This window comes from Sceloporus occidentalis, unplaced genomic scaffold, assembly GCF_023333645.1.
Source record: "Sceloporus occidentalis isolate IW3139 unplaced genomic scaffold, rSceOcc1.0.p SCAF_2, whole genome shotgun sequence".
Classification (NCBI taxonomy): Eukaryota; Metazoa; Chordata; class Lepidosauria; order Squamata; family Phrynosomatidae; genus Sceloporus; species Sceloporus occidentalis.
In genome coordinates, this window is record NW_028316982.1 from 125800337 (window position 1) to 125819149 (window position 18813).

Here is an 18813-nt window from a genome sequence, read left to right on the forward strand (position 1 = left end):
CCAACAATAATGGCAATGGAGAATCTACACAAATTCAACCTAGACAATGAAGAAATAAAAGTGATAAAAGAGTTCTCATACCTGGAACCAAACATTGATAGAAACAGGGACTGCAGCGGGAAATCAGAAGAAGATTAAAAATGGGGAAGGTGGCTATGAAAGAATTAGAAAACAGCCTAAAATACAAAGACACACAACTCAGCACAAAAGTCAGAATCATACAAGCCATTGTATTCTCCATTACCATGTATGGATGTGAGAGCTGGACAGTTAAGAAAGCGGATAGGATGAAAATCAATTTATTTGAAATGTGGTGCTGGCATCATCATCATCATCATCATCATCATCATCATCATCACTATCCTCTTCCTCCTCCTCCTCCTCCTCTTCTTCCTCCTGGTCTTTCCTCCTTCCTCCCTCCTTCCTTCCTCCCTCCTCCTCCCTTCCTTCCTCCCTCCTCCTCCTTCCTTCCTTCCTTCCTCCCTCCTCCCTCCTTCTCCTCTGCCTCCCAGGCCCAAGCGAAGGAGGAGGTGGGTGGCTGCCTTGGCGCGCTCCCCCCCGCACGCACCAAGGCAGCAGGCAGGCAGCCACCCACCTCCGCCTCAGCCTCCTCCTCTGCCTCCGCCTCCCGGGCCCAAGGAAGTGCCCAGCGCGAGGCGGAGGAGGTGGTGGGTGGCTGCCTGCCTGCTGCCTTGGCACGCACACGGGTGGGGAGTGCCAAGCCAGGCAGGCACCTCTGCCTCCTCCTCTGCTTGGTGCGGCCTGGAACGGAGGAGGAGGAGGAGGAGAAGGAGGTGCACCTCCTGCATGTGCCCGCACCCCCCTCCCTGCGGCTGCGCCACCCACCTCCTCCTTCGTTCCAGGCCGCGTGCAGGAGGCGCACCACCTCCTCCTTTGCTTCCTCCATGCGGCCGCATGACCTGGAACGGAGGAGGAGGAGGAGGTGGGTGGCGCGGCCGTGCGGGGAGGCAGGGGAAGGTGGGTTGGTGCTGCGTGGGCCCCGAACTGGGGGCGGGGGGCCAAACCGGACCGGGACCTGGAGGGGGCCCCCAAAAGTGGATTTGTCCTGGGGGCCACTGGGATATAGCATCCCTATGCGCGTGTCACCCCAAATGGCTACGTGTGTCAGCAATGACACGCGTGTCATAGGTTCGCCATCACTGGTTTAGAAGAACGAAAAGACTGGTGTATAGCCCTAGACCTTTTCTTATCATCTGGTCTGCGACACCCCGGTAGAGACTTCTTTTTATCCCTATCCTCAACAAGGACCTCGTCAAGAGACTCCCCGAATAGTTTTGTTCCCAGGAAGGGTGTAAAGGCTAGATTGTGCTTTTACTTGGAGTCAATGTTCCAATTTTTAAGCCAGAGTTGGCAGCGTACTGTGATTGCTGCGGCCTGGGCCCTAGCACATAACTGGACTGCATCTAGCGTCCCATCGGCTGTATAGGCTAGCTTGTTGAGGCCCTGTTTGAGGCAGGAGTTTTGGGATGGTATCTCCTGCAGGAGGTCCCTCGTCCGCTGAAGGGAAGCTCTAGTTACAATGGAAGCTGCTGATGCGGCCCTGATGGCCACCGAAATGGCCTTGTGGGCCTTCTTTAGGGCCGCTTCAGCCTTCTTATCTTCTGGGATCTTAAGCGAGTCCTCGCTGTCCTTGCAGAAGACAGTAGAGAACACTAAGGCTGACACAAGGGCATCAACCACTGGGACCTGAAATCTCTCCATGACTGATTTGGGGAAGTTGTAGAGCCTCTTTACTGAGCTGTGGCAGGAGCCAGGCTTGCTCCACTCTGTCTTTATAACTTCCATAAGGTTAGCAGGACAGGGAATCTCGGCCAGAGCTGGTGCTGGCACATGAAACATCTCCTCTCCTATCCTGGGCAATTCGCAGTCCTGATGAGGCTTAGGGTCGCTGGGTAGTGAGATGCCAAGGGCCTTAGTGGTCTTTTTTAGTAGCCTGGGAAAATCCTCTACTTTAAATAAGCACGCAGAGGGAGCAGGGGAATCTGCCTCCTCTACCTCATCTTCCCCAGACAGCTCACCCTCTTCCAGGCCTTCCTGGGCGCCTGCCGAGGTCGCCTCTAGCTGACCCTCAAAAATCGGAGGGGGGGAGTCAGCTAGGCCCCTCACCCGGCTTGCTTGTTTGGGTCTCTTGGGGGGGTCGATCCAGGCCATCTCGGCCTCGGAGTCCGACAGGCAGACCTCACCATCCTCCCTGGCTCACTTTTCGCCCGCTGTCCCCAACTGACTGCAGGACCTAGCGGCACTCTCTGTGGCCCCCTGTTGTGCTGCGGATCCGCCTCGGGCCGACAAGCATTGGCGCTTGTAAAATGGCAGCCCCCGTGGTCCTCCTCAAGATGGCTCCCCCCCATGGTCCTCCTCAAGATGGCGCCCGCCATCCCGGCTTCTAAGATGGCGCCTGCCGTTGACTGGTGTGTCTGGGACGCTGCCGGGCGGCACCGCGGCTCGGGAAGAGCCCTCCCCTACCACGTCAAAACCATGAGGTTCCTCTCGGGAGAGGGGAAGGGGTGCTAGTCCATGTGGCTGAGGCATCCAGCCACCTCCGAGCCTGGCTAACCAGGCCTGTGGCCAAACTCCCACACTGGCAGAGGGAGGCAGGTAAGAGGCAAGCGGCGAGAGCGCTCCTGGGTCCCTGTATGCACGGGCACCCTCCTCAGCGGGGGAAGCTCCGTCGAGGACCCTGGCCTGCAGGGACTCGACAGGGGGGAAGGCTGCAGAGACCCCGCTAGCAGGGAGCTGAGAAAAAGCTTCCCTGAGGCCTCTGGAGGGCCTAGGGATGTCTCCCACTCCCAGAAAGCTAGCCGCCTCTCGGGCAAAGATAGACCGAACGAAGTCCGTGAGCTCACGGACTGCACCTACCTCGGTGGTTCCAGCTGGTAAAGTGGGCTCCTTACTGCCCTCTGTCCCTGAACGGGACTGGCGGAGGGTCTGGGCTTGGTCAGCAGCTCGGAGGGTAAACCCCTCCCCTGGCTGAACCTCAGCATCTCCCTCTAGAAGCGGCTCCCTTTGCCTCACTTGGAGGTCTTGAGCTGGGGAAGCTTGTTCTTGGGAGGGCTGAGTCGTGGCCTCGGAGGCCTCTGCCATACCCACCACCACAGAGGCGGAAAGGCAGGGAGGGAGAGAGAAAGGGAGGCCAAGGGAAGGCTCTCAGACCTTTTTTCAGTGGCAAGGAAATTCGCTGGCTTGAAGGGAATGTCCTTCAAGGAGTGTAGGCAGGAACAAGACTGGGGCCCAGGAGGGCTAGCTCCTCCCTATATAGGGGCCGGTCTTTTGTTTCTATTGTCCCTGCGTACAGGAGCGAATTAGTAAGAGCTTACCAGGAATACAGGATTTTAGGACTCTCTCTGCTGGGAAATGTCTCATGTACTGGGTCGCCACAGGTCAAAATTGACTTGAGGGCAGTTAATAACAACAAACTCTTAATTGTATGGAGAGAGGCAAAGTAACACAAACCCTCTCTCCACTGCCATGGATGCATTCCATGCCAGCCAATCCATTGCACTCCATGCCAGCACTATAAATATATTGAGGGAAGTTGGAGGTCTGAGAAAGGGAGGTTTGTAGAGTGTGCTTAAATTTTCCCCATGAGCAGAAACCCCCAGGCTGTTCCTCTTCAGAGCTCACTTGAAAACAGACACTGTGTGGGAAGGGCCAGGGTAGGATGTGGTGTTGGGGATGGTCTGAACATGCTCATTCTCACTATGCCTTGAGTGATACTATGTGGAGACCTGAGTAAGGGTATACTTCTTAAACCCACCCAGCTAGAGATGTAGGCAGGAAAAAGAAATATTGTTGTATTAAAAAATGGTGCTGTGTATGGTTTTATGGTTAGAACAGTAGCTGTTGTGACTGATGACAGAGTTCTTATTCTAGGGCCTTTCCTGTGCAGAACTTCACACCTTCTTCAAGAGAGCTATTCAATCATCCTCTTCTTGTTATGAAACATCTCAAAGTCCAGCTCTACATCAAGTTGTCCACTTTGCTTTCCTTGGTTCAGTTTTACTTAAAATATCAAGATCAGTTTTATATACTCTCCAGAACACTCAACAGTCAGCTTTTATTGTTTTGGTCATGAGTTGGATTCCTATGTTCTACTATTTCCAGAAATAATCTTTTTTTGTATGCCTCACAGAGTGCCTAGTTTCTTTCTTACAGGCATTACTGTCCATTCCTTAACAGAATCTTACTCTGTTCTTTACCAACAGGAAATTCAAGACATAAGAGGCAAGCACTGTCGCTGTCTACAGGATGCCCCTATATAGAAGCCAGAGAGCAGATATCCTTCTTTAGGGAATGATGTGTACATCTCTTTTGTTACACGGCAACAAAGCAAAACAATGCTCCATGTACTTCTGAAGTCATATATTTGCACAAAAATGTCTTGCCTTTGCCAGTACTATTTGGCCTAGTAGAAATCTTTGACACAGCTTGACATTATGTGGCACTAATGCCAGGAAGTCATATTAAGCAGCATTTTTATGCTTTTTGCTGTGCAGAATCCTGGCATTTTCTCCTTACAGCAGGAATTTCTCTATAGGCTAAGTATTAGATGCAATGCATTTGTCTGGAATAGAAGGGGATGGATGGGTTTCTGACATCTGTAAATAAGGTCTCTCTCCCTACCTTAAAAACAAACAAACCTAGAACTATGTTTGAAGATAAGACAGGTTTTGGCCAGAGTTCGTGTAGTAAATCGCTACTGTTTGTCAGCACTTTCATGGAATAAAATGGTTGTTCACAAAGGAGGAAGGACATTGGGGATAGCAGGCCCCAATAAAGAGATAGGCAGAGATCGCATTTCTGTCCATCTGTCCTTTGAATTACTGTTGACTGCCATCTTCTGAAGGAGATGATTTACTTTATGAACTCCTATAATGCAAGAACTGCAAAAGCTTGGAGATTTCAGCTGTGACAGCTTCTGCATTTTAGGGTAAACGTTTTGGAGTAAGTATGATTATGAAAGTTAACAAAGTTAAATTCTGTGTGCTTTTGGCCCACATACTGAACAAAATAGCAGAACACTCCTGTGACTTACTATGTAATGGTCAGACTACATCTTGCTTTAGAGACTTTGGCCTGAGTCCTTGTTGGCAGTCTGAACTAGAACAAACCCATTGATTGAATGAGATTTACAGAGAAGTTGACTTACTGTTGAACAATTGATTCAGTGGGTCTAAAGGTAGTTGTTTTAATGTAATGAAATGTAATTAGATGAGGCACGGATCCAGATTGAGATTATAGTAAGTAGGAAGAAAACGTTCTATTTGTTATTGTACTATAATCTTTTTAAAAAACTCTCTCAATGCCAAATAGTGATAGTAAAAAATGATCTCATGGAGATACTTATATTCTACCCATGCCAAAGAGAGAGAAAAGTATAGTTTCTTGCTTTTATGGATATAGAATTATATTGTTCTCTCTCCCCAGTTTCTAACAAAAGCTCAGCTTTCCCTCCATTTTGTCTTCTGTTTGTGACTTTTCCCCTACAACCTTAATTTAAGAATATTACATACTATGTTTACATGGCTTTATTGATCTGAACATTATGTAGCCAGGGGTCTGATTAGGGGAATTTTAATATTAGCTCAATATTGCAAGAGGGGGGCCTGCTACAATGGCCCTGCAGAATCGCCTTCTGTCATGTATACTGAGAGACCAGAGAATCCAATAAATAGAGCTGAGACAGGCTTCTACAATTAATAACCAATTTATTTATAAGGGGAAAAACACATACAATTCATTAACATACACACACTCATACAAGGCTCAGGAAATCAAGAATGGAAATAGGGAATAGTTCAAGGCAGTACTGGGGCTATACTTACTTCAGTAGGCTTCTTCAGGAGTCCAAATGGAATATGATGGGGATGGCATGAGGCTCAGTTACAGAATGACTAGGCCAGGAACCAGGAGTCAAGAGCCAGGTCAAGGTTCAAAGGGACAGAGCTTCCCCCTGAAATCCAGACTGGTCCAGTGAACAGGCAAATCTGATGATACTTATAGGCAAAATCTTGCTTCTGGCAAAGGTGCTTGATGGTGAGAACAAAAGGTATTGGGTTGGTTGGCCATTGTAAACAAAGACTTTGCATTATCTTGTTGAGGCAAAGTGGTCTGATAACAATGGGGGGGGGGAGATGGTAGATGAGTTAAGTTAATCACTGGCTCATCAAGTAAAACAAATATTTTACTCTTTGAGGGGATGGTTTTCCCTTTTGCAACTCCCAAACCTTTCTTTAGGGAAATTCCAAAGTGTTGCTTTTCAGGGGTCTTGTGGGTATGACTCATCTGCCTACCTGACCCACTACTTTCAGGATTATGGCTGCTAGCCTGGCAGGTCAGTTTGAGGTCATGAAGGAACTCCACACACACTCCAAAATTTATTAAAATCCATATGTGGTAACAATTAGGCCTATTTTAGTGTAGAATTAATCATTCCATGTAGGAGCGCTTATCTGACTTTTAAGTTCACTTTTTACCAAAGAAGCTCATCTGTAAACCCAGAACAGTTGTTCACCTGACCATGTGCAGGTCCAAAGAATACAGATATGGCACTGAAATCATCCTACACAAGGCAAAACATATTGGCTATTTTCAAAGATCTTTTGTTTCAGTGACTAATAGAGGCCTTAGCACTATGTGTGTATTATGTGTATAAAAGACTGTGGAAATATATGAATGGTAAGTTTTCTTTTCTTCACTTAATTGTTGACTAAAATAAAATTCAGGTGGAAAAGAGAGTGGCTTGCAACAGAAACCAAAACACTGGCTACTTAGAATGTGAAAAAGAATAGCACTGAAATACCTAATGTCTGATAAATGTGAAAAAACCCCATAAGAAAATCTTTTAAACAGAGTTATAGCTAATAGTTTAATAAACCAGAATGGGGAGTGGAATTCACTTAGATTGTCCTGCCCACAGAACAACTTTCTTCAACAGAATGACTGTTTTTGATTCCCTAGTGGCCGCTCACTACAGAAGTTCAGAAGTATGCTGGTCTGATTCAGAGAACTATGAGACAATTTGGAGGTCTTGGGAGGAAGCAGGAAGTAAAAGAGAAATTGTTTGCACATTGTTTGATTTCCCCATTGTATATTATAGAACCATGGAAAAGCAAAGTCTATGATTCCTTTTAAACAACTTTACCCATTGGTAGACTATTTCTTCTTTTTCTCCTTAATGAGGTTTTTCTTGAATGAAAACATTCAAGCAGATGGAAGAAATACAAACACATGACTTCACTATATGTACTTCCTGTAAAACTTTGAGAAATAGGTAGTATGGTTGCATAAAAACTACCTCAGGTGGAGATGTCTTCTGGCAAATTTGCATATATACAAGCTGGATAGTTTGTCTACAATGGGAGTGGGGAAGCTTTGGTCTTCTAGATGTTTTGGGCTGTGACTCCCATCCCTTGGGCTGGTATTTTGAGATCTGAAGTCTAAACGGCTGTAGGGTCAAATGTCTCTCATCCCTGCTCTAACTTACATCCAGTAAGTAATTTGGGTTGCAAGCCTTGAAACACTTTCTTGAGAGAAAGTATCACTGAACTCAGTGGTGCCTCCTTTATAGTACAGTGTGCCCACGTTATAGGCGGGCACGCTTTACGCGGACTTGAGCATATGCACTCAAGCTGCGGGGAGTGCGCGTGGCGCAAGGGGTGGCGTGTCCCATTCCAATGAATGGGGCACACGTCTGTGGCGCCCCGCGCATTCCCGCACCGCCGCACCATCGCACACGAGCCCTATTCAAATGAATGGGGCTCTAGCATAGGCGGAATTCGCCTTACGCGGGGGAGGGGGAGTCCAGAACGGATCCCCCGCGTAAGGCAAGGGCCCACTGTAGATATTTCCAAACTTCAGTTCTGTACTTCCCTGGAAGTGAGTATCGTTCAGCTCAGTAGGACTGTTTCCATGGTTCTGGGTAGATATGTATAGGATTGTGCTATTAATAATAGCAATTTCTGGATAACAAATCCAGATGGCGGTGGAAATTATTGGGTGCACTAATTTACACTCCTTGCTCTTACTGATCATATGCATTTATGAAGGCAGAAATTCAGCATTCAAAATCTGCACATTTCTTCAGAGTTGGAGACTAAATAGTCCAAAACGATTAGGAACAGACAGTGGGACATGGGAACAGACTGTGGAAAAGGGTTCATATTTAATGCTGGGGAACCCTGTAGCCATTGCCATTTGATTATCAACATCAGTATTCATGCTCATTCATGGAAAATACCATAGATGCCAGCCTTTGGAAGTAAAGATAAAAATATCAACTACAGTAAATGGTTGGGGAGGGAGTTAGGGGCTGATTGAGGGTGGTGGAACACCCAAACCAGCTCCACTTCTACTGCATGGACAGTCAAGAGTAGTGGCCTAAAAATATGAAGAATTAAAAACATAACCATTTCCAAATGTGGGCTTGTCTACATATACATAGTACAGTGTACCCTTGCCTTATGCAAGGGATCAGTTCTGGACACCTCCCCCCCCCCCAATGTAAGCAAATACCACATTGTTTTCAATGGGGCTTGTGCATACAGTACGGTGCACATGCCATGAGAGTGCATCTGCCATTTCCTGTTCCATTGTACGGCTTTCATCATAAGCTGAAAACCGTGTATAGCGTGTCCATATTTGATGCAGATGCACTGTAGTTATTGCCAGAATATGTGTGAAATCTTCTGCAACCTGCCAAGGGTAGAGGGCGAGGTAGTTGTCAGCAGAGATTCAGAGATTCTTGTTAGGCAAGTGACTGTGGGCAGATTTCCCGAAGGTAGAAATTTGAAAAACATTCAGTTAGAGTAGCCATTCAATTCAGAGTTGGCAACCTGAAACCTGAAAGTAGCCCTATTTGTACTCATGGCACCCTTTGCTTCTTCATGTCACTGAACTGACAGATAGACAGATGCACACCCAACCAAAGATTACATCACCTAGACAGAAAATAATACTGATTTTTTTTTATCACTGAGAGATGCCACCCCTTTTTGCCCCGGATGAAGCAAAAGCAGCTTCTTCTTGATCCCTGGATCAGCATGGCTGCTGACACGCCATGAAGATGTCCCTTCTGTGCTGCACCATTTGGTCACTGTGCCAGAAGTGAATCATCATGGCGTGCACTGTGTAGACTGGCACGCACCACAGTAATGCCCTACCACTGGCAGTAGGGCTTCAAGCGTACCAACTGCCCACAGGCCGGTGCTTTTTGCCAGTCTGTACAGGCCCATAGTGACTGCTTTGTATCACAAGGAAATCACTGCTATTGTGCTAGGTGTGTGAATGTCAGTGTACCTTTTAAAATCTTTATGTGGTTTGTACTGATGTAAAAACTAGAGGGTCTGTATAATGAATGCCTGTGCATGACTACTTTGTTACAGAGAGCAGCTGCAATGCAGTCCAATTGAAAGCAGCCCCTGTGCAGCATTATATTTTCAGGTTGATTAGAATGTAATTAATACTGATATCCTGTGTCTGGGATTGCAGACGTGCCCATGCATATTCCAAAACATGTGGGGAAATGTGTTTTCTTGAAAAGCAGCTTTGTAAGAGTTTTCTTTCTGTGCACTAAAAGTATAAAGTATATATACATTTATAATTTTCATAATAAAATCTGTATTCAAATTCTAGTTTTCCCAGTATGTTTTTCTCTGTTCAGTTCAAGTATATACACTACTGAAGGTTTTCTTATCTCATGTTGCTGGTCAGTCTGTTCTCAGGTTTGTATTGGTGACATGTTTCGTAGGAGCCTGGGTGAGTTGCTAAATCTCCTCAGAATGGGAGCTGTAAGCATTTAGCAGTCTGTCATGTATCTGGATTACTCTTCTGTGGTGAATGATCTATTTTGCTTTGATTAATTAAGTGGAATTTTAAGAAAACTGGCTTTCTTCACAACCATATTATAGCCATGCAACTTGGATTTGGGATACTTCTACACTGGTGGTAATAATCGGCATCATCTTGCATTTTCCTGGTCTGCAGGGATCCTGCAGTGATTGTGTTAAGTCCACACATACAAAGCACTTTGAAACAACACCAACACAGCCAGTCACACATTTTCCCCTGGCAAGCCCATGGTTTCACTCCTTCCCAGCATGAATCAACCCAGCAGCATCTGCGGAAATAGGCTCATTTCTAGGAAAGCTCATGCTACCAGCTTTTTTCATTCAATTAGTCTTAAAGGTGCTACAAGATCCCTTTGCATACTGATTTTCTAGACTAAGGGCCCATTCAGACTGACCTTTTTGCACTGGAAGGAACTGGGAAGATTCGGTTTCTGCCCCCCCCCCCCCCCGCCCGAATATCTCGGGAATCAAGTGCTGACTACCAATCAGGGTATTTTAACCCTGAATGCCCACTCGGAGAAATCGGGTTAAAGTTGCTGTTAATCAAATTTAGTTTCACGATCATCATAGGTGACATTTTCTGCACTCATTGGCCCATCGGAAGTGTGCTTCCCCCCCTTTTTTTAAAAACAAACAAACCAGATGCTGTCAAATTAAAAAACCTCTCTCTCTCTCTCTCTCTCTGTGTGTGTGTGTGTGTGTGTGTGTGTGTGCGTGCGTGCTGTGGGGGGGGGGGTTGGGTCACTGCAGGTTACGGATTTTCTCTTGGCCCCGTTTTCAACCACAAAATGCAAGGTAATGCCATCTCTGCATCTGTATCCTCCCTTCTTGACACCCCAGAATGCCTCATACACATGTATTAATTAATTAATTAATTAATTCATCACCTCGGGGTGCCAAAAAAGGAAGCCATGCATTCTTTGCTTTCTAGGCTACCCCTGAATTACTTAGAAACAGTAGCAAAAGCATTCTGTATCAATTTGCCAAATTTAAAGAAAAACGTTGTAACATTCGAATTGTAACATTTGCAAAGGAAAAAAGCCTCTTGCAAAGTGCTTTTTGCAGCATTTCCTTATTGCCAAAAACATGTGCATAGTTTGTCAAAAATATTTTTTTAAAAAACAAGAGAGAGAGAGCTGCCTGGTGTGAGAGGGAGGCTTGCTCAGTACTGTGCCCTCCCTCTGGCCTGCCCTGAATTGACCCTTCGTCCTGCTCCTTCCTTCTCCGGAGAAGGAGGAGGAGGAGGCAGGAGCTGGGGGAGAGAAGGGGTCCATGGAGGGCAGCATTGGAAGGAGGAGGAGAAGGCAGGAGCCGGGGAGAGAACGGGGCCATGGAGGGCAGCATCGGAAGGAGGAGGAGGAAGGAGCAAAGGAAGGATGCAAAAAAAGGAAATCGGGGGGAAGTAGGGGGGCATGGAGGGCAATCTGTAACGGAGCAGGAGGATGAATCTTCCCAGTTCCTTCCATTGCAAAAAGGTCAGTCTGAATGGACCCAAAAGAGACGGCTTTTGCCCCGATTCTAAATGACCCGCGCTAAGGGGCATTTGCCACGAAACGGGTGTGAAAGCCTCTGAATTGCTAGTGAAAGTTTTGGGGTGAATATGAACTTCACGTGGATAATTCGGGTCCTGATCTGGGGTAAAATGTAGTCTGAATGGCCCCTAATACGCTATGCCTTTCGATATGCCTCTTATGGTTTGCCTGTCTATCTAATGATCACCATGCACTCTGATTGGATGCATCTCCATCCAATCCTTTTACTCCCTTTGCTGCCCAGGTGAGGGTGGGAGGGAATTGTAAATATACACATATGAGGCAGAGAAAGAACAAATAGTGCATGTTATTTGTCTTTCATTTATGAAACTGCACAGCCATGGAAGCAATGGTGATGGCTTAGGCTACCCCCCCTTCCTCCCTCATGCCCAAGTGTCATGTTTGTTTTACTGTTTGTACTCTTCTCTCCTCAACTGCCTCCTCCCACCTGATCAGCACTAGGTCATCTTTGTTTTCACTTCAGTGACTGGAGTGTGTGCATTCCTCCTCCTTCCCATCATTCACTCTCTGGCTTGTTTTATCACACTCCCTTCTTCCCCATTGCAGATAAATAAATAAATAAAGATCTCTAGGTGTGTGAATGATGGGGGATTCAGGGTAGGGAATGCATGAAATTGTATGACTGAATGATAGAGATGGGAGTGCATGGAATGGCACAAGTGAGTGAGTGAATGATTGGGTGGGTGGGTAGGTGGCAGTCAGGTAATGCATGTGGTCCAGTCACTGAAGTGAAAACAAAGACAACACAACATTGATCAGGTGGGAAAGGGAAGGATGCGGGAGAACAGTACAAACAATTTAACAAATGGACAGGAGGAAGAAGAGGGAGGGGATAAACTGATCTAACCCTTCACTGTTACTCTTATGGCTGGACAGACATGGATGGAGAAAAACACTTGCCAGACCAAACCAGTCCTGTCCAGCATACACTCCTTTCACTCCCAGCCCCACACCAATATCATTATAGAGTGCAGACCACAGATATACAAATAACCATGTTTTTCCCCAGATTAAAGCCCTGAAGTGCTCAAAAGGTCTGGATTTGGCCAGAATCCTCCCATATATCATCTGGAATGATTGTAGTGAAAATATGGTGAGAGTGTTTGGTCCATGTGGACAAACCCTTGGGTTCCATGACACGCCAGATGACAGCAAGAGATCTTGCTGCTATATCATGCTGGCTATAAATCTAGATTTGGGGGCCTCAGGCAGAGATAAACTCTAGCTGGCCAGTCCAAGCTCTGTCCCATGCTGACTGTATAATAAACTCCAGGATAACATGTTCACTTCCACCTAAGGATCCCGCCACTTGCACCCCACTTACCAGGTCATCCTATTAGATAAACAATACACACACACACACACACATATACACATAATTTTTTTTCTAATGGTAGAGCAAGAACTATTCCCAAAAATGGATGAAGAGAGTGATGGAGCAAGAAAGAACACAATTCCTGTATCAATGAAAAATAATCTTCACTGACATAAGAATAATCTAAGATTGCCTTCTAAAGCTTTGTGGTGGAAAAAAGACTGCACATGCTTCAGAGTCCCATTTCTTGATGAGACTACAAGAGCATTGTTTGTGAGTAATTGGCTTAATGTCAGTTGTTCCAATTATGGGAAAATCCCCCCCCCCATCGACTCCTTTTCTTCTTTTAATAATACATTGCATTATTACAAAAAATGTCCTATTGATCTTACACTGAAGCCTCCTTACTTCCTTGTTTGGAGGGGAAGAGCTGTCTCCCTTTGCTCCTTGCACAATCCATACCATTTACTTGTACTTGAAACTCTTCCCACTTCTTAGGGCAGAGCAGATGATGTCCTTCCCAAATGCTTTTCAGCAGCATTTAAATAGGAAGCCTATTAAAACAATGGGACTGACTGCCAACCAAATTGATTTCCATCTGTATAACCCCTCTCCTTCATTTGCATAATGTACCTAATCTGCTTTTCTAGAGGGCAGCTGCTCACAAAAGTGCCCTGAAATTTAATAACTTCTTCACTTTGTTTGCCACTGGATGGCAGTAGCCCTTCCCTCATTTGTCAGCTTGAATGTCCCCCAAACCATTGTTCAGAACCCTCAAAAACAAGTGATAGCCATCTCAAAAAAGGAGTTTATCACACGGGGGAAATCCGTGCAAAAACGGCATTTAAAAGGTAGGAAAAATCTGCAAAAGTGGGTTGATTTTCACACCTGTTGTTAAACTTGTATTAACCAGAATAGAAAGTAAACAAAAGCCTCTTCTTTTTTACTTTTGGGATTTTCCAGAAGTAAAAAGGAGCGGCTTTTGTCTACTTTCTCTCCACTTTCCGTTCAGGTTAACATTAGTTTAACAATGACGTCATGTGAAAATCAACCTGTTTTTCCCAATTTAAACCCCTATTTTTGCATGGGATTTTCCCAAGGTGATAAAATTCTAAGTGCACTCTAATATGAAGTCAAAGGCTTTCATGGCCGGCATCCATAGTTTTTTATGGTTTTTTCAGGCTATGTGGCCATGTTCTAGAAGAGTTTATTCCTGACGTTTCACCAGTATCTGTGGCTGGCATCTTCAGATGCTAGCAAAACATCAGGAATAAACTCTTCTAGAACATGGCCACATAGCCCGAAAAACCCACAAAAAACTATGGATGCCGGCCATGAAAGCCTTCGACTTCACATTCTCTGAAGATGCCAGCCACAAATGGCCATGAAAGCCTTTGACTCCACATATGTTTATTTTATTCAGTATTCTTCCTATTTGACATTTGTCTTCCTTGCACAAACTCACATTGATCATTTTGAAGATATTTATATACAAACTTGTTCATTCTTTTTGCCATTATTGCTGTTAGTATTTTAGCATCTTGATTTGTAAGGGATATAGGTCTGTATGATCTTAACAGACTCCGTATCTGAGCTGACGCAACTGGTCTCAGAGTTGCTGTTGGAGTCGCCCAGACTTGAACATCCCACTTGAGACCAGTTTAACAGGTGCAGCTCTGGAGTTCATGGAATCCATGACAACCATGGGCCTTTCCCAATTGGTCAACGAGCCAACACATCGTGTGGGTCATACTCTCAATGTGGTCTTTTGTACAGAGCAGGAATATCCGTGGGGGAGGTGGTTAATGCCCCCGCATTGTCATGGATGGATCATTTCCTGGTCAGGGCAGAACTAAGAGCCACTGTCTGCTCCCTTGGCGGTGGAGGACCCATTAGGATGGTCCGCCCTCGAAAGCTAATGGAACCGACTGGATTCCAGAAAGCTCTAGAGGGTTTGATGGTTAATAATGCCAGTGATTCTGTTGAAGCCTTGGTGAACATGTGGAACACTGATCTTACTAAGGCTATCGACACAATTGCTCCCGAGTGTCCGTTCCAACCCACTTCAAATGGGAAGCCCTAGTATACCGGAGAGCTGAAGAATATGAAGCGGGTGGGACAATGACTAGAGCGTGATTGGCGGAAATCTGGAATCTTATCTGACAGAACTCATCATAAGAAATTTCTTTGTTCTTACGGAGAGGCAATTAAAGCAGCGAAGAAATCCTCCTCGTCTGCTCATATTGCGTCTGCAAAGTCTTGTCCGGCAGAACTGTTTAGGGTGGTGAGGGAACTGATGGTAATGCCATTTACCCAGGACCCTCTACTTAACCCAACAACGGCCTGCCATGACGCTTTTAACAACTACTTTGCATACAAAATCTCTCAAATAAGAGCCCATTTGGACGCCAATGTTGAAGCAAAATCAACTAATGAGGTGTCCAGTAAACCCGCTTATGAGATTAAACGATCAATTTGAGCTAGTGAGTACTGATGACGTGGACAAGATCCTTGGAAAGGTAAAAAAGACAACAGCCCATCATGGCTGGCCATCCAGGAGGGTGAGGCATTGATGACACTTCTTAGATATCAATGCTTCCCTTGGGGAGGGCTGTATACCATCTTCCTTGAAAGAAGCGATCATTACACCGCTCTTGAAAAAACCCTCCCTTGACTCCCAGGACATGAAAAATTATAGGCCTGTTTCTCATCTACCATTTTTGAGCAAGGTGGTCAAGAGGGCGGTTGCCCTTCAGCTCCAAGTGGTCTTGGATGAAGCTGATTTTCTTGATCCATTTCAAACGGGCTTCAGGACTGGGTGTGGGGTGGAGACTGCCATGGTCACTCTAACTGATGACTTTCATCTAGGCATTGACAGAGGGAGCTCTTGGTGCTTCTAGACCTTTCAGCGGCATTCGATACAATAGATTATGGCATCCTCTTGGAGCACCTGAGAGAGCTAGCAATTGGAGGCACTGCTTTGCAGTGGTTCCGCTCCTTCCTCTCAGGCAGATTCTAGAGAGTGATGCTTGGGGACAGTTGTCTTCAAAAACCGAGCTTAATTGTGGTGTCCCTCAAGGCACCATCCTGACCCTGATGCTATCTAACATGTATATGAAGCCGCTGGGAGAAATCATCCATGGATATGGGGCTAGGTGTTATCAGTTATGCTGATGACACCCAAATATATTTCTCCATGTCCCGGTTATCAGCGACAATGACAGATACCATCTCTCCCCTCAACCGGTGTCTTTCAGGAAGTAATGGACTGGATAAGGAAAAACAAGCTCAAGTTGAATCCAGACAAAATGGAGGTAATTATGATAGGGGCCCCCAAACCAGGTATTGGGCTGCAACCTCCAGTCCTAGAGGGGTTCACACTCTCCTTGAAGGACTGTGCTCGCAGTCTGGATGTGCTTCTTGACCTGTCGCTTCAGCTGAGGAATCAGATGAATGCGACGGTCAGGAGAGCCTGTCATCAGCTATGGCTGATACGCCAGCTGCACCCTTTCATGGAATGGGGTGACCTCGTAACCATAGTATGTGCACTGGTAACCTCAAGACTTGATTTTTGCAATGCACTCTACATGGGACTACCCTTGTGCCTAGTCCGGAAACTCCAGTTGGTACAGAATATAGCAGCCAGGTTGGTCACAGGAAGAGCAAGGAGTGACCGTATAACACCAATATTGAAGTCTTTCAACTGGCTGCCTATCAGTATCCGGGCACAGTACAAGGTGTTGGTTATCACCTTTAAAGCGCTACATGGGTCGGGCCCAACCTATCTAAGGGATTGCCTCCTTCCATATAATCTGCTCTGTACACTCAAGTCCTCTGGGAAGAACTTACTACAGCCCTTAAAGACCAGATTGATGGAGACCTCCCAGAGGACATTTTCTGCAACTGCTCCCAATTTATGGAATTGCCTGCTGGACGAGATCCATCAAATTACCAATCTAGAGAGCTTTAAAAAAGCCACTAAACCAGATCTTTTCTGGCAGGCCTTCCCAGAATAAAATACTTGGCCACAAATAAGATTTCCCTATTTATGGATCTCTGCCCGTGGTTACCGTCTGGATTTTAAAATGTTACTTTTAGTTTTATACTATTTAATTTTGTTTTAAGGGGGGTGGTACTGTGTATATATGGATGTATTTTAGTCTGTTGTACGCCGCTTTGATTGCTTGGCAAAAAAAGGCATAAAAATAAAAAAAATGATCTATTATCCCAGGTCTGTCAAATTTTTAGTCATCAACTGCAAGTCATCAACTGCAAAATGTGGTTCAGCATCGAAAGCGACATGCAAGCCATTCAGTAGGGGTGCTGCTTCATAGTATAGAAGCACCAGCCACTCTGCTACCTCTCTTTCAATGTGGGTGGTAATTCATCTCACCTGCCTCAGAAAGGAAAGTGTGCTCCCACTTGGCATTAAATTCTGCTACTTGGGTCAGGAAAAACAGTGGTCTTTAAGTGCTTCCATCAAATGTGACTCCCTGAATCACAGAATTATAGTTGGAAGAGACCACAAGGGCCTTCCAATCTAACCCTCTGCCATGCAGGAAATCGCAATCAAAGCATCCCTGACAGATGACAAACATTAGTTGCTGTGCAGCTGTGGGCCCACTGTCAGAGGCTACTGTCCACAATCCAGAACCATCAGGAGTGATTGGTGGAACCATTCCACCAGTTGCCTGGCTATCATCTGCCCCTGCTGTTGGCTCTCTCTATCTCACTGTCCATCATCTCTCCACTGTAACAAGAGGATCTACACAAGGCCATGCCTTCAACTCCTCCCAGAATTATTGCAACTCAACCTCCCATTCCTCAATTTCCAGACCTCTTGAACAAAACACTTCCTTGCCATGCAAATCCCAATCCGATGGCCATCTGGCTCTTTGATGCTCTCTTAGAATGTGCTGGTGCCATCCTGTACCAACATTCTCAGCCATCCCTCAATGGTGTGGGCTCCAGGGTCCAGAAGTCAATAGAGGCAGCTGCCCAATTTTAAATCTCAAATCCTCCCTCCAAGGAACTGTGCCCAGGTCCAACTCCTCAGCCCCATGCTCAACTGAGGCAATGGCTTTGGACACTTTGTGTCCACCATTTCTCCATTTTCAATTGATTGGTTAGAGGGCCTTTTTCCAACTGCATTCCTGCAGTGATTCAGGCCCACAAAGGAGTCCTGATAAACTATCATGTACTGTACTGGCTAACTTAGGTTCAGAAACATAAGCTTTGCTACTTCAGAAAGCTTCATTCAGGAAACTAAAGATTTTAGTTTTATTAGTTGGTTTTATTAGTTAGTTGATTCAGAAAACTAAAGATTAAAGATAAACAATGTTTGCACCCAGCACCACCTCTTGTATAGCATAACCCATCATCCATTATTACAAAGCATACAAAAATATATGGCCAGCAAGCACAGCAGGACTTGAAACTCTGCCCCTTAACATCTACCACCACCACCTCAACTACCGCTTCCTTCAGCAATCAATACAATCATTACCCCCGCTTCCTTCAGCAATCAATACAATAACCAATACTATATATAGGATTATTATAACCAGTGCAGGCTTAGGGTAATGTTGATGGAACCTTTGCACCAAAAGATACATGTATGATCCTGACATTCAACATAAGCAGACTGCATGCATGTCACTGTGTACAAGATATGTGTTGAAATTCATTTAGTTATATTTGGCCCAGCTTTCTAATCTATTCAGGTCATTTTAAATTTTGATCCTCTCCTCTATGATATTTGAATCCTGGTCAGCTGGAAGGAAGGAGTGCAGCAGGAGGGTAGCTTGGTAGAATTCAGAGAAATTAAGAATAGATAAAATTATTGCATTATGAATATAGTGAGCCTGCCTAGAACTGTTTATATAGAAAATGAGGTCTGTAAATAAAACTTTTTTGTTTGGCATTTAACCACTGTCTGAGCCTGTTTTTGTTTAGGAGATTTATTGGATGCCAGCCATGCACACATGCCTGTCTATTTGTAGAGTTATTCTATTTCCTTTAAGATAATCTTAAGTGGGCCTTGGGAGAAGAAATAAAGTATTAGGACTCTGGAGACCAG

At 45.4% G+C, this 18813-nt stretch overlaps 1 protein-coding gene across 1 annotated transcript in view; it reads left to right on the forward strand.

Annotated features, from left to right (window-relative positions):
- Positions 1-4834, forward strand: part of LOC149318994 (stromal cell-derived factor 1-like) — a 29191-nt gene extending 24357 nt beyond the window's left edge. The window contains exon 4 of the mRNA XM_089510893.1: positions 4224-4834. Within this exon, the coding sequence (XP_089367019.1) occupies positions 4224-4239 (16 nt within the window). The 3' untranslated portion in view covers positions 4240-4834. The remainder of the gene's footprint in view (positions 1-4223) is intronic.
- The last annotated feature ends 13979 nt before the right edge of the window (positions 4835-18813 follow it).